We start from the raw sequence: 14,780 nt of genomic DNA, 5'->3' as shown, positions 1-14,780 counted from the left end.
ATGGATCACGAGTACTGCAAATATCCCATTTTTCTTTTCTTTTACATTTCCTAAAAACCTTTTAATTATTTATTTCAAAACTTTTTCAAAAATCAGGAAAAAAAAACATTTTAAATAAGTAAGAAATAGCGAAAATATCCGATCTACAAGCTCTCTACATTGGCTATTTTCAAAACATTTTGTGAAAAACATTGAAATAGTTTTGAAGAAGTTTTACAACACAAATCTCTCATGGGGGCTCCCATGGCACAAAATAATTTCAGATGGCCAAACACACATCAATTCGGGGGTCCTTGAAAAGTTTGAGAATCACGGGGGTAGGAGATGCAGAAGCAAGTATGGAAATATTGAAGATACAGTGAAAGCCTTTTAGCATACTTCTGCTTATGTGTCTCCCTCTAGTGGCGTACGAGGAGCTGTACGCCTTCTCCTACAACCCCAAACAGAACGACCAGCAGAGAGAGGAGGGCTGGCAGCTCATCGACCTGGGGTCGGAGTTTGAGAGGATGGGCGTCCCATGTGACCAATGGCAACTCACCGACGTCAACCGAGACTACAAGGTAATACTTTTTACACCTATTTGATCCCGAGGGGGGAAATTCAGTTTTCAACTTCAACCAGCTGCTGATTGCTGCTTAGGGTTAGGGGGGAGGAGTTAAGGCCAATAGGTTCCGAGGAAAAGTTCTGAGATTGCTTTTCCGAAGCTCTGAATGACATCACGTTATATTACCTACAGTATGGTTCAAACGATCCCTCCAAAATGGTAAAATGGCATTCATAAAATTGCCATCCTAAAATGTTTGTCCCCACAATTATAGTAATACAGATGTGTGTGTGCGTGTGTGCGTGTGCGTGTGCTTTGAAGGTGTGTGAGACATATCCCAGGGACTTGTACGTTCCCATCACGGCTAGTAAACCCATCATCGTGGGGAGCTCCAAGTTCAGGAGCAAAGGACGTTTCCCAGTGCTGACGTACTTCTACCAGGAGAAGAAGGTACTTTATGAAGCCCTGCATCCTACACCCTTTGTTACCCACTTTGAGAACCACTGCTTTAGTGGATTATTGTGGGGTGGTTTATGTCTATTACAAAATGTATTATAATCACTAAAAACACATCAGGTCATTGCTTTTACTGTGGATATTGTCACTGTCCGGTGGAAATCTTGTATGTACAAAAGCGCTACTTTTCAAGAAATAGAAGAAAAATAAATGACCCGTCTTCCAATGGATCTAATGTCACAAAAGACACTAAAGTCACAAGCTCTTGTTAAGTCTCAGAAAATGGCAAAAATATAGCCAATTGTGAGCTTGTAGATCGTCTATTTTGACTACTTTCACGCAACACTGTCATATGACTAAAGTATAAAATGGGTATTAGTTTATGAAGAAAACATAAAATGGTGCTACGGTATATGGAGATGCGAGGTTTCTGCCTGACACTGACTATATGATGATTTATGATCATTGTGTTCTGTACTCGTTGACCAGGCGGCGGTGTGCCGATGCAGTCAGCCTCTCTCTGGGTTCAGCGCGCGATGCCTGGAGGACGAGGGCCTGCTGCAGGCAATCAGCAGGGCCAATCACAACAGCCGCTTCGTCTACGTCATGGACACCAGGCCTAAGGTCAGCCAATCCAATACAGTCTCTCATCGGGACATTTAGCATGGTTTCGTATTCATGCCCATCGGGGTGGCACATTAAAAATTGAAATTAAAATCATCAATGTAAATCTAAATGGATTACATATTTTGTGAGTAAAATGTGAAAATGATTCAAAATAAAGGACAAATATAAATGAAAATGTGTTTTTCTCAGAGCAGTGTTGTGGTCTGATAATACAGTATGTATATTAGCAGATGGGTGCCTAGGCTCTTTTGTGTAATTCTTATTGATGTGAATGAAGTGTTTTGCTCTGTATTGCAAAACGCATCCTGTCTGATGGGCCCTGAATAATCTTCCCCTCCCCCCCAGTTGAACGCGATGGCGAACCGGGCCGCAGGTAAAGGCTACGAGAACGAGGACAACTACTCCAACATCCGCTTCCAGTTTGTGGGAATTGAGAACATCCACGTTATGAGAGCCAGTCTGCAGAAGTTACTGGAAGGTGGGAGGCTAGTCTACACACACTATGATCACACTGCAACACACATACACACTCATTTGTGTTTAAAAACGTTGTGACTCTCTGTTTAGTCCTGATGTAGTAGTAAGCCCCACCCATCTAGTAATCTGAGAACTTTGCAGACACGTTTTTGTTTTGTTTTTTTACCGTATTTTCCGCACTATAAGGCGCATCTGAGTATAAGGCGCACCTTCAATAAATGTATTATTTTCATATATAGGGCGCACCGCATTATAAGGCGCATCCGCACTATAAGGCGCACTGACGGTGCGCCTTATAGTGCGGAAACCAAGGTAACCAATATTGATACATATATAAGGCGCATCGGATTATAAGGCGCATCCGCACTACTTATTGATAGTTCAGTAGCTAGACAGGAAATGGGGAGCGAGAGATGTGGAGTGACACGCAGCAAAGGCTGTCGGGATTGCGACTCGCTGTCAGGCTACTTTGGAGCCGGGCCGCAGACAAGTTTACCCTTTTTACATATTACACATCATATATACTCTACATACTTTTCTTTGGTTTACTGACATGTTATAACAGATGTAAACAACATCCTATGTATATTATATTATATAACGAGTGACAAGGCAGGACAAGATCAGAAATGACTACATTAGAGGATCAGGCCAGGTTATACGGTTTGGGGATTAAACAAGAGAGGCGAGGTTGAGATGGTTTGGACATGTGCAGAGGAGGGATGAGGGGTACATTGGGAGAAGGATAATGACGATGGAACTGCCAGGTAAGAGGAGAAGAGGAAGGCCAAAGGGGAAGGTTTATGGATGTCGTGAGAGAGGACATGCAGGTGGCTGCAGGGAGCGAGGAAGATGCAGAGAACAGAAGCAGATGGAAATTGATGATCCACTATGGAAAGCCAAAAGAAGAAGAATCTAATGCTTATATTTCACAAAGTAAAAGTCTCTTTCATAGTTTATTACACGGCCAATGACCATAATCACAGGGCGTCCTTACATCGCAGCTAGAGAGAGTTACATAAGAGCAAAATGGCCGGTGTGTGTGAATGTGGACAATTGGTTTGTACATGACTGACCTCTCGCAAATGTCAGTCATTTGCTCAGGTGTCTCACCATCTTTTCTATGTCCTCTCTCTCTCTCAGTGATGGGCGTTCGCCCTCTCTCTATGAGTGACTACCTGATGGGTCTGGAGAGCAGTGGTTGGCTCAGACATATCAAGGCCGTCGTGGACGCGGCCATCTTCCTCACCAAGGTGCGAGTCCACTGCTCCCCACTTCTCTTCACCTCTCTTCTTCCACCACTGGTTTTAAGTGGTTTAATGTGTGTCCTTGTCCCCTGCAGGCTGTGACAGTGGAAGTGTATAGGATTTAAGTGGTTAATAGTGTGTCCTTGTCCCCTGCAGGCTGTGACAGTGGAAGTGTATAGGGTTTAAGTGGTTAATAGTGTGTCCTTGTCCCCTGCAGGCTGTGACAGTGGAAGGGGCCAGTGTGCTGGTCCACTGTTCAGACGGATGGGACAGAACAGCCCAAGTCTGCTCTCTGGGGGCCTTGTTGATGGACCCTTACTACCGCACTATCAAGGGTTTAATGGTATCACAATCACACACAGATGCGCACACATGCATACACAAACACACACGCACGCACCCACAACCACAGATTCAAACTGTCAACAGTAACATTCTAATACATTATGTAGTTCCATTCTTTGATATCAAATATAGTTTTGTATTGGGTTTAAGTGGTTATGTATGGATAATTGAAGTGATTAATGCAATCTCTCTTCCAGGTGCTGATAGAGAAAGACTGGATCTCCTTTGGCCACAAGTTTGCAGACAGGTGAGAGACATTATTAAACCTTTATTAGTCCTTATTACTGAGAAGCACATGATACTGATTTGTAATCTTTAAAGGAATGCTAAAACTATTTTGAACCTTAATCGTCATATAAATCTTTGGAATATTTTTGTATGGGGGTCCCTGATGCAACATATTTTCAGATGGGGGTCTGTGGCCAAATACATTTCAATTTGGGGGTCCTTGACATGAAAATATTTTCTGGAGCTAAAAGGTTTGAGAGCCACTGATATAGAGGGTTTCAGTGATTAAACTTCTGCCCCTTTGCTCTTTGTCAGGTGTGACCAGCTGGATGGAGACCCTAAGGAGGTTTCTCCTGTTTTTACACAGTTCCTGGAGTGTGTCTGGCAGCTCACCGAACAGTTCCCTCAGGTGTGTGTGTGTGTTTGTGTATTTGTGCGTGCGTACAAAATAAATGGTTGGTTTTATGGCTAAAAAGGATTTGAGGAGTTAAGCTTACAATTACAAGATTGAGTTTGGGATTAGGATGAGGCATGTGTGTGTGTGCACATATGTATATTTTGACTCTTGTTTCTGTCATATTCTGTATATGGTATTTAATTGTGCGCGTGTGTGTGTGTGCGTGCACGTGTGTGTGTGTGCTCAGGCATTTGAGTACAGTGAGTGGTTCCTGCTACAGATACATGAACACGTACATTCCTGCCAGTACGGCAACTTCCTGGGCAACAACCAGAGACAGAGAGAAGAGCTGCAGTGAGTCTAAAACAAACACACACACACACACACACACACACACACACACACACACACACACACACACACACACACACACACACACACACACACACACACACACACACACACAATAACCAGTTCCATTATGCAAACAGGCTCATTTTAAGTCCTATCTTAAATGTAGTTTTACCTTGGAACCCAGGCTCTGTGGAGCCAAACTCAATTCCAGAATGATGCAGTTTGGGACTGAATTGCAGTAAATGATGAATAAATGTCTTGTTTCTGTGTGTGTGCCTCCATGCAGTTTGAGGGAGCGGACTCACTCGTTGTGGGCCTTCCTGATGAGTGAACAGCAGAACTACATGAACCCTTTCTACAGCCCTGCCTACGCTGAGAGCCATCCCGTCCTGGAGCCCTCCACCCTGCCATACCACTTCAAGTAAGTACTATAACCTCCATAGTGGGGGTATGTGCAGTATGCAGTGCACTAGCCTTTTTCTCACTTCGCTTATCAGTCTGGCCAGCCTCCTATTTGACTCGTATTTTAATGACGTAGGCAAGTCAGGAAGTGACTCGAGTTTTACATTGGACAACACTGGTCCCGCCCCCCCTACAGACCAATCAGAAGCCGTGAGTCATTTTCACTCGTTTGTGCACGGAGATAGGAGGCTTTCCAGACTGTATAGCGAGTGAGAAACAAAATCCGCCAAACGTAGCGAAGCAGTCTGGATCCCAGGCTAGCAGTGCACAACTGCAGGCCTCAATAGAGCAGGCCTTAATGTTTCTACATAGTATAACTGTATTTGTAAACCTGAATGTGTAACTATGGTTGTTGAGGTATCATTAAGATGTTACATTTATGCAATGATTTACTACACCATATAATCAAGATTGATAATATTTTTTTACCATTTTGGTTGTATTTTAAGTTTTTAACTGTTTTCTGATACTGTCATGTAAAATGTTTTCATGTTAAGTAATGTAATTTATTTCTGTGTGGACCCCAGGAAGAGTAGCTGCTGCTAAAGTAGTAGCTATGGGGATCCAAATGAACAAAAATAAATAAGGTGTCACACACACGTAGCCTGGGATCCAGCCTGATTCGCTACGTTCGGCGGACTTTTTTCTCTCTCTCCGCTTATCAGTCTGGAATGCACCCCATTGACTCGTTTTGCAGAACTACACTGGAACTACATATGTTACGTTAGGCAACGTCGTTGCTGATTGGATGTTGTTCAAACGAATGACGAATCACAACGATCACACTGTTTTTTTTGTCCCGCCCCGCACCACAGACCAATCAGAAGCCACGGCACGACTCGAAACGTTTGTCATGTCCCGCCTCCCTTGGAGATAGGAGGCATTCCAGACTGAGAAGCGAAGAGAGAAAAAAAAGTCCGCCGAACGTAGCGAAGCAGGCTGGATACCAGGCTAACACACAGGTGTCATACAGAAAGTATATATATTGTAATCTATCAATGTGTGTGTATGTGTGTGTGTGTGTGTGTGTGTGTGTGTGTGTGTGTGTGTGTGTTCTAGGTTCTGGAGGAACATGTACCACCAGTTTGACCGCTCCATGCACCCACGTCAGTCCATCCTCAAGACCACACTGACTCTGAGAGAGAACAGCCGCAAGGCAGAGGACACACTCCATGCACTAGAGAAGGTGTGCGCGCGCGCGCACACACACACACACACACACACACACACACACACACACACACACACACACACACACACACACACACACACACACACACACACACACACGCACTAAGTGTCTGATAAGTTCAATGTAGTGTGCTGCAGTGTTGATTTTGACAGCAATGTTGATTTAGTTTAGTCATAGTCTTTTGAATAAAAGTCCATTTAGTTTGGTTCATATTTTAGTAATCTGAAATGTTTTAGTTTTTGTCTAGTTTTAGTCGATTAAATATCATAAGATTATAGTCAACTAAATCTACAGTTGATTTAGTCGACTAAAATGTATTTTGGCGGTGCCTTGATGGTGTCGTAATGGCTGATTTTACACTTGGGTGCATGCTGAAAATAGCAGATCTACAAGCTCACAACGCGCTGCGACGCGTTGTGAGTTTATAGATCTGCTATTTTCAGAGCACAACACCTGAGCACAACGAAACATAAAATGACTTGTCTTTTAGTTCTACTGGATCTCTTCTCCACTAGTCCCTCACTAACGTTTTAGGGTTAGGTAAAACATAGTTTTAGTCGACGACATCAACACTGGTGTGCTGCTAAAAAAACAGAAGTCTACAGTAGCAAGACTAGCATCCTCAAATGTGTCTCTCTCTCTCTCTCTCTCCAGAGGCTACACCAGCTCGGCGTGACTCCCGTCGTGACCGCCAACCCCCCGGCTCCGCCCCCTCCGGCCAGGGACCGCCGCCCTTCTCCCCCCAACAACGCGCCCCTCCCCCTCCCAACACGCCCGGACTCCCTCATCCTGGGGGCGCCGCTCATCAGTCGCAAGGAGGCGCAGCGGCAGGAGGAGGAGGAGGAGGACAACAACTACCAGGGAGAGGAGCTGGGCGAGGAGGCCACGGAGAACAGCGCCTCCTCGGACACGGAGCAGCGGACAGTAGAGGGCAGCAGCGCCACGGAGAGCCGGAAGCAGAGCTACGGCGAGCTGGAGGGGACGTACAAGAACAACGGCGAGCCCTGCAAGGAGGAGCCCGCCGTGGTCAGCCTGGAGTTTGGCGTGGCGCGCATGACCTGCTGAGATGTACTGGAGGCGGAGCACAGAGCCAAGAACGTGCACCTGATTCTGATGCTATCAATGCATCGAATGGGACATTATCACGTTTTATCAGACCATTGAATGGGCGAAGTAGGCGACATACTGACTTACCCGTGATTTATCAGACCATTCATTGGGTGTTATCAGGACATACTGACCTACCAACGGAGATGACTTATATCAAGTTCACCCATTAAGACCTGGAACGCATCTGTGTCACTTTTTGATTTGAGCTAAAAAAGCGTTATTTTACACTTTGGCTATTCAAAAATAGCAGATATACAAGAGTGCCGCGCTACGAGCTTGTAGATCTGCTATTTTTGAAAAATCTAGAAAATGTGTGCAAATTAATATTTTTATATTCTTTTAAAGCGAACATTTTTAACTCAAATCTTTGCTTCTGGGGGGTCCCTGGAACAACATATGTTGAGATGGGAGTCCACGGCCAAATACATACCATTTTGGGGGTCCTTGACATGAAAAGGTTTGAGCACCACTGATATAGAAACATAGGTTTTTCAGAAAACTGTTAGGATTTAGAAGACATTTTGTAGAATCGGAACCTCAGGCCTTAATGGGTTAAGTTTCGGTTCCGGTTTCGGACCGCGACGGAGGCGTGCAGTCTCAATCGAACTGGAGCCACGTGAAGCACCACAGAGCGAGCCATGCCCAACGTTGCCACGTTCGCTTGAGCCTACCCAGCGCCGTCCGAGTTATGTACCGATAGGCACAGAATCGTAAAATCATGTTGTGGGGAATGCTCTGCTTCCGGGTAGGTCAGTATCTCATGATTACGCCCAGTGAATGTTCTGATAAATCGCGGGTAGGTCAGTATGTCGGCCTACTTTGCCCATTCAATGGGCTGATAAAACGTGATAATGTTCCATTCAGTGCATTGATAGCATTCGAAGCCGGTGGCCAAGAACGAGTGCAAGGGGTTACTGAAAGATTGTGTGTGTGTGTGTGTGTGTGTGTGTGTGTGTATGTGCACGTGCGTGCGTGCGTGAGTGCGATTTACGTGTGTGTGGGAGTATGGTGGTGGCCAGTGTTGGTACTCGACCTCAGTACTTCAAAGTAAAGATACTTCCGGTCAAATATTACTCAACTACAAGTGAAGGTTGCTCTGTCAAATTTTGTATTGCGTTAAAGGACTGGAATACTTGCTTTTAAAAATACAAATTACAAAGTACATTTTCTTTAACTATGAATGCATCGCTGCATTGAAATTTTCACATTTCCCAAAAGATTTCCAAAGAATGTCTGTAATAGTGAAAATAGCAGATCTACAAGGTCACAACGTGTCACGTCGCAATGTATTTTCACTATATTATGATAGGGTGAATTCATACACAATGTACTTTTTCCCTTCCTAGAAATGAAGGACAAGGACAATAATTGTCCTTGAAATGTAGTGGAGTCAAAGAAGTAAGTATCGAAAAATACAAATACTCAAGTAAAGTACAGATACTATTTTTTTGTTTTACTTAATTACAGTACTCAAGTAAATGTACTTCGTTACTGTCCACTACTGGCAAGTGGTTACTGAAAGATAGTGTGTGTGTGTGTGTGTGTGTTGTGTGCATGCATGGGTGAGTGCGTAGTATGTATGTGTGTGGGAGTATGGTGGTGGCATGCCGTTAATTTTGCACACGCGTGCATACAGTATGTACATAAGAGCGTATGTGTGTTTTCGAGGAGAAGCCGTCTCTCTGTATGTAATTTACATGTTGATTTACGCCATGGTCCCATGTGTGGCCCAGCGGAAAACAAGGTGTACGTCTGTATTGTCTAAAATCTCCATGGAACGCTGCATTACTATATATAGCATTTACTGCACTTAGACAGCAAAAAAATATGTAATAAAATAAAGCTTGTTTTTTATCAATGTTAAAAAAGCACTATAGAAAATTAATGAACAGAATAAGAAAATAAATGAATAAAAACAAACGTTTTTGGTTAATTTGTTTGATATTGTGTTACACAACATACCTGTACTTATTGCTTTGCTATGGTGGTCTTGAGGGGTGGGAAATCAAAGGCCCGCTCTGAGCCTGAAGATTCTGTGCTGTACGTATTGAATTCAACGTTTTTCAGGCCGAGGACCCCTTAGTTGAGAGCAGAGCTGAAGCAGAGAGGTATTGTATGTGTAACATCATGTTGCAGATTAAACCTTTTAATAGATTTCATAGATGGCTTCAGTTCATAGACTTGTTTGGCAGCAGTATCATCAGTGTTGGATTCATGTTAATGTGTATTGTCAGACAGTTAACCACTTAAACCCTCAATACTTAGAAAACGTGTTCTTGATGTGCTCTTTTTTGGGATATTGTGGTCTAAGAGGCAGTTGAATGTCAGGCAAACATCTAGCCTTGATAGAAGACTGTCATATCATTATGACCAATGACCGTCTTGATCCAAGGCTGGTAAACATCCAGACGGACTGTCAGTGTGGACGTCATCTGGAGACAGTATAACACAGCCTGTTCTCATAATGAGAGCCAGCAGCTGTTAGATCTGGGTCTCAAAGACTTCTCAAGTCCTTTTTTTATATCAGCAACTCAAGACAGAGAGACCAGCACTCTACTGGTGGTCCCTCTGTATCCAAAAGTGTAGGATAACCTCCTTGCCTGTGGGGGGCAGCAGTACAACTTGTACAGCAGTGTTGCCATGTCGGCTTATTATAAGTGACTTTGGGCTTCTTATTCTGTAAAGTTTCTAAAGTCTAGTAGGGTTGCTTGCTTCCATTTCCCCCCCTTTATTTAAACCAGTGGTTCTCAAATATTTTCATCAAAATGTTTTGTGCCAGGGAGCATCTGTGTTGATAGAGTGTTTAAAAAAAATCTTCGAAATTGATTATATTTGAAATCAAAATGCTTCACATTTTATTTCAAAAATAGCAGATCTACAAGCTCACAACGCGTCGCATCGTGAGCTTGTAGATCTGCTATTTTCAAATAGCTGCACTGCACTTAGGTTTAAAGTGCTTGTTTTCATAGACCTGGTTGCTTGATTCTCTCGCAAAACCTGGCAACCTCGACACGCATGCTCATTAAAAGAAGCAGGAAATAACGTTTTCTAATATTTTGCACGAGCGCGGAATAGGAAAAAACGTCCACCGTGCGACAGTAAACACCCGTTCTATTCCTTTACTGTTTATACCTCTGAGATAATACACGGGTCAGTGTGAGTCAGACTGCACTAAATAAATACGCTGTAAAATAGCGTTACGTCATAGAGGATGATTTCCTAAAGTATTTGGCCGCTTATAAGTCAGTCACGCGCTGGCTGGCGGCTCGCGCTCTCAGCACCGTTCAAAGCTAGCGAAGCTAAGCTAACTAAGCTAAGCTAGGTTAGGCTAGCGGAGCTAAGCTAAGCTAGGCGGCCTAGGCTAACACACCAGACCCCGGGTCTGGGTGCTTCTCTCCCGGGTTGATACACCCTGAATGTCCGCCGGTCTGGTGAAGGTTAGGTGAGGTGAAGAAAGAAGCACCATGTCCGGCTTTAACTTCGGGACGGTCACGGCGGCCCCGGGGACCCTCGGTGCTCCCACCGCCGGAGGGGGGTTCGCGTTTGGAGCCCCGACCAGCAGGTAAACCATAAACACCCTTACAGAACTGTTTAGTTATAATAACTGACTTTAACTGCAGTGTAAATATAATATTAACAAGAGCATTGGTGCTGCATGACGGGATGGTGTTTTTTTTAATGTTCTCTAGGTTTTAAAGGAGTAGTCCTCCATAAAAATGACTTATCTTCTATCAATTACACACCTCACGAAGCCTTGAATTCATGGACATTTTTGGGGGTTTGAAGCCAATACTTTGATGAGTGTCCTACTGATTGATTGATTGATTGATTGATTGATTGATTGATTGAATACTGCATTGGCAGTGTGCAAAAAAGTACAGGAAAGTACAGTTCAATACAAGGTCAGCTAAGAGGATTTAAAACCCAAGAAAGCATATGGCTCGTTTCCTTTGGGGCCTTTTTACTCAATTCATCGAAACACTTAGTGACAGACAGATGTACACTACTATGCAAATCATATAAACAGTTTGAAAACAAACAAATATGTACAGTAAACAGTTTGGGGGGGCTAGGCTTGACCTTATTTATGTTACATCTTGACTTTGTGTACAGGTGAGGTACTGAGAGTACAACTTATTTTTGTTCAGTGTCCTTAAGACAATGTTGCAGCATATGTAGTAGTAGTAGTAGTAGTAGAGAGGTGGAGAAAAACAAGGCAAAAACAAGAAGTACATAAACATGTTCCATCCACCCCCAGCTGTGTAAACTATGGAATGAGTCAGAAATGTGTGCATTTTGATTGTGGGCCCCCTATTATAAATGTACTACTGCTGTGTATTCAGTGCTGTTTGGTTATTGCATAGCCTTGGATCAGGAGTCAGGACTATGATAGAAGTCAGACTCAATTAAATACATCTATGATAGTCTTGTTCCAAGGCTAGTTCTTGCACTGTAGCGCCGGGCTCAGTAACACTGACTGAACCCCGTTATGGAGATGTAAATAAATGACAAACATGGTCCCATGCTGGGTAGTGGGTGTTTTAGTGGAAGAAGTATCATGATAATTCATATTGAAAATCGGCCCAAGCCTAGCCCCATTACGAACCTCTCTCCCCGCTATACAGCTCCGAGGTGAGGTTCCAGTAGGATGTCTACCGGAATCGGTGGAACACCGGATAAAGGATAATTCCTTTTAACAGGTCGTTCATGAAAGTCCTTGCGGTCTTGTTTCCAACGAGAACCTGTGAGCAATTAGGGGTTAAGAGTCTTGCTCAGGGACAAATTTCATTTCATCGACACATATGCTGACCTGGTCTGGAATCGAACCAGGGGCAACCAGGGCCTCTGGCTCCCTAGGCGGGCTCACTAAGCATTCAGCTATGGCCACCCCAAAGGGTCCGGCAATCCACGGACCCTTTGCAGGTGTTCCACCGATCCCGGTAGACATCCTAGTGGAACCTCATCTCGGAGCTGTTTAGCGGAGGGAGAGGTTCGTAATGGGGCTAGCCCAAGCCTCGCTGTTAATATTCCCAGTATTTTTCACTGAAGATCATAGATCAACGAAGCCCTTTTTTCTTAGGTATACTAGACTAGTACTCATCAAGTGCTTTTGGAATGAGGGCAAGCTTTGTAACACATTGATGTTGTTGTGTGTCATCTCTTAACTTTAGTGCACCTGCTACAAGTACAGCTGGCTTCAGTTTTGGGAGTGCTTTGGGCAATGCAGCAGTGCCCAACCCTGCCGCCAATACCACCACCACCCAGGTTATGGGCCTCGGTGGCAGTCTCTTCAGTCAGAAACCTGCTGGGGGCTTCTCGTTTAATACGCCTGCAGCTGGTACTACACACACACACACACACACACACACACACACACACACACACACACACACACACACACACACACACACACACACACACACACACACACACACACACACACACTCTTCAGTGTCTATGTATTCTGTATTTTAGACATGCGTCACAAGTAAACTTCTAGCATTAAAGAGTGCAACTATCAATGTTTTATTAGCCATTTCTCTATCAATGTTTTTTGGGGGGGAGATTAATTGAATAAGCAAGAAGCATGTTTTTATGTGATATTAGTTTTAATTTTCTTTTACGAATCAACGCTAAAAAAAGATCAAGATTAACTGCTACACCCCTAAACCTTGCTTGAAATTTTAATGTTCTGTTTCAGGTGCAGCTGCTCCCAATACTGGCCTTACATTGGGTAAGTTTTGGTTCTTAGGGCCGGACTCAGACAGTCACGTGAAGCATGCGTCCGCCCCATACACACCCACTAATTTGGGGGGGGGGGGGGGGGGGGGGATTAATGAGTGTGTATGCCTGGTTCAGACGCATACTTCACGCGACTGTGTGAGTCCGGCCTAGGAAATGAATGACAAAAGGAAGGATCAGATTGAAAATCACTGCATGATGGAAGTCCACAATCAATAACACTCTGTCTCTTTCCCTCAGGCGCTCCAGCCGCTTCGGCCGCCGGCACCACAGGCTTCAACATGGCTTTCAACAAGCCTTCCGCTTCGGCCGCGCCTTTCTCCCTCACCATGACGTCCGCTGCGCCCGCGGCCACCGGCTTAACGCTAGGCTCCGTGCTGACCTCCACGGCCCCACAGCAACAGGCCGTCAACCCGAGCTTCAGTCTGGGCCTCGCGGGCATGGCCACCAGCGCAGCCCCGACGCTGGGCGCCAGCCTCTTCAGCAACACACTGGGTGAGATGTGTATTCTACATGGTGCACTTACACAAACACACACACACACACAACAATTTACAACAATTTAGGCGTTTATCAGACCAGAGCGACTTACAATAACCCATTGAGGCCTGAGGTTCCGATTCTGCGGAACGGTTTTCTGAAAAACATATGTTTCTATATCAGTGGTTTTCAAACTTTTTCATGTCAAGGACCCCCAAAATGATAGGAATTTGGCCGCGGACCCCTATCTCAAAATATTTTGTACCAGGGACCCCCAGAAGCAAAGATTTGAGTAAAAATGTTTCGCTTTAAAAAAAGATGTATTCAAAGATTTGCACACATTTTCCTGATTTTTCAAAAATAGCAGATCTACAAGCTCATAGCGCGGCACTTGGTGCCGCGCTATGAGCTTGTATATCTGCTATTTTTGAATAGCCAAAGTAAAAAAAAAAGTAAAATAATGCTTTTTTAGCTCAAATCAAAAAGTGACACAGATGCGTTCCAGGTCTCAGTGGGATAAGCATGGTAATCACATGCAGTACATAGAATGCAAACTATATACTATCAAAATAATCTGTACATTGAAAATTGGGAGTGACTCTGCTGTTCTGACTGCAATGGGGAGTTTATTCCACAGTTTGAGAGCCAGGAGGGACTGGAGAAGAGTCTGTGACGTGTGGAGCGTTGTCCCAGACGTTACACACAGTCTAGAGCAGTGGTTCTCAAACGTTGTATGGACGCCCAGTTTTTGTTATGCATTAAGCCACAGACTTCTGGCTAGAGTGTCTGCCCTAAGATTGAGAGGTCGCGGTTCAATCCCAGGCCAAGTCACGCCAGAGACTATAAAAATGGTACCCAATGGCTCCCTGCTTGGCACTCGGCATCGAGGGTTGGATTGGGGGACGTAGGAAAGGCTGCTTACCTTTTTTTTGAGATACCAGTTGTTTATCTCAGGGACCACAATCTATACTACAAAATCATCAGTGTTAATTTAACTCTACAAATGTACTCCTATAGTGTCCATTTGTGCACTCACTCACAGTTACAGGCCTTGTAACGGTCCACTATGGCGTTGGTTCTCAAAGTGGGGTCCGGGGACCCCCAGGGGTCCGTGGGGGA

At 44.4% G+C, this 14,780-nt stretch overlaps 2 protein-coding genes across 5 annotated transcripts in view; both read left to right on the top strand.

Moving 5' to 3' along the window:
• The window catches only part of mtmr6 (myotubularin related protein 6), a 703,086-nt gene that overhangs the window by 14,931 nt on the left and 673,375 nt on the right, over positions 1 to 14,780 (top strand). The window contains exons 4-15 of one of the 2 annotated variants that reach the window (XR_014600128.1): positions 403 to 560; positions 866 to 994; positions 1,490 to 1,624; positions 1,973 to 2,105; positions 3,248 to 3,357; positions 3,569 to 3,694; positions 3,894 to 3,943; positions 4,240 to 4,333; positions 4,569 to 4,675; positions 4,962 to 5,096; positions 6,197 to 6,323; positions 6,984 to 8,033. Coding sequence is in view for 1 of the 2 variants with exons in the window: in XM_084048793.1 (XP_083904919.1) it covers positions 403 to 560; positions 866 to 994; positions 1,490 to 1,624; positions 1,973 to 2,105; positions 3,248 to 3,357; positions 3,569 to 3,694; positions 3,894 to 3,943; positions 4,240 to 4,333; positions 4,569 to 4,675; positions 4,962 to 5,096; positions 6,197 to 6,323; positions 6,984 to 7,394 (1,715 nt within the window). In the remaining variant the exon portion in view is untranslated. Of the gene's footprint in view, positions 1 to 402; positions 561 to 865; positions 995 to 1,489; positions 1,625 to 1,972; positions 2,106 to 3,247; positions 3,358 to 3,568; positions 3,695 to 3,893; positions 3,944 to 4,239; positions 4,334 to 4,568; positions 4,676 to 4,961; positions 5,097 to 6,196; positions 6,324 to 6,983; positions 9,373 to 14,780 lie in introns of those variants that run through there. The other variant, XM_084048793.1, reaches the window with a different exon arrangement.
• nup58 (nucleoporin 58) overlaps positions 10,500 to 14,780 on the top strand; it is a 31,137-nt gene continuing 26,856 nt past the window's right edge. For all 3 annotated transcript variants that reach the window (XM_084048798.1, XM_084048797.1, XM_084048796.1), the window contains exons 1-4: positions 10,500 to 11,001; positions 12,611 to 12,777; positions 13,141 to 13,173; positions 13,422 to 13,676. In XM_084048798.1, the coding sequence (XP_083904924.1) occupies positions 10,904 to 11,001; positions 12,611 to 12,777; positions 13,141 to 13,173; positions 13,422 to 13,676 (553 nt within the window). In that variant the 5' untranslated portion in view covers positions 10,500 to 10,903. The remainder of the gene's footprint in view (positions 11,002 to 12,610; positions 12,778 to 13,140; positions 13,174 to 13,421; positions 13,677 to 14,780) is intronic.

This window comes from Gymnoscopelus microlampas (assembly GCF_963454915.1).
Source record: "Gymnoscopelus microlampas genome assembly, chromosome: 22".
In the NCBI taxonomy this organism is placed as follows: domain Eukaryota; kingdom Metazoa; phylum Chordata; class Actinopteri; order Myctophiformes; family Myctophidae; genus Gymnoscopelus; species Gymnoscopelus microlampas.
This window is presented reverse-complemented; position numbering and strand designations above follow the sequence as displayed.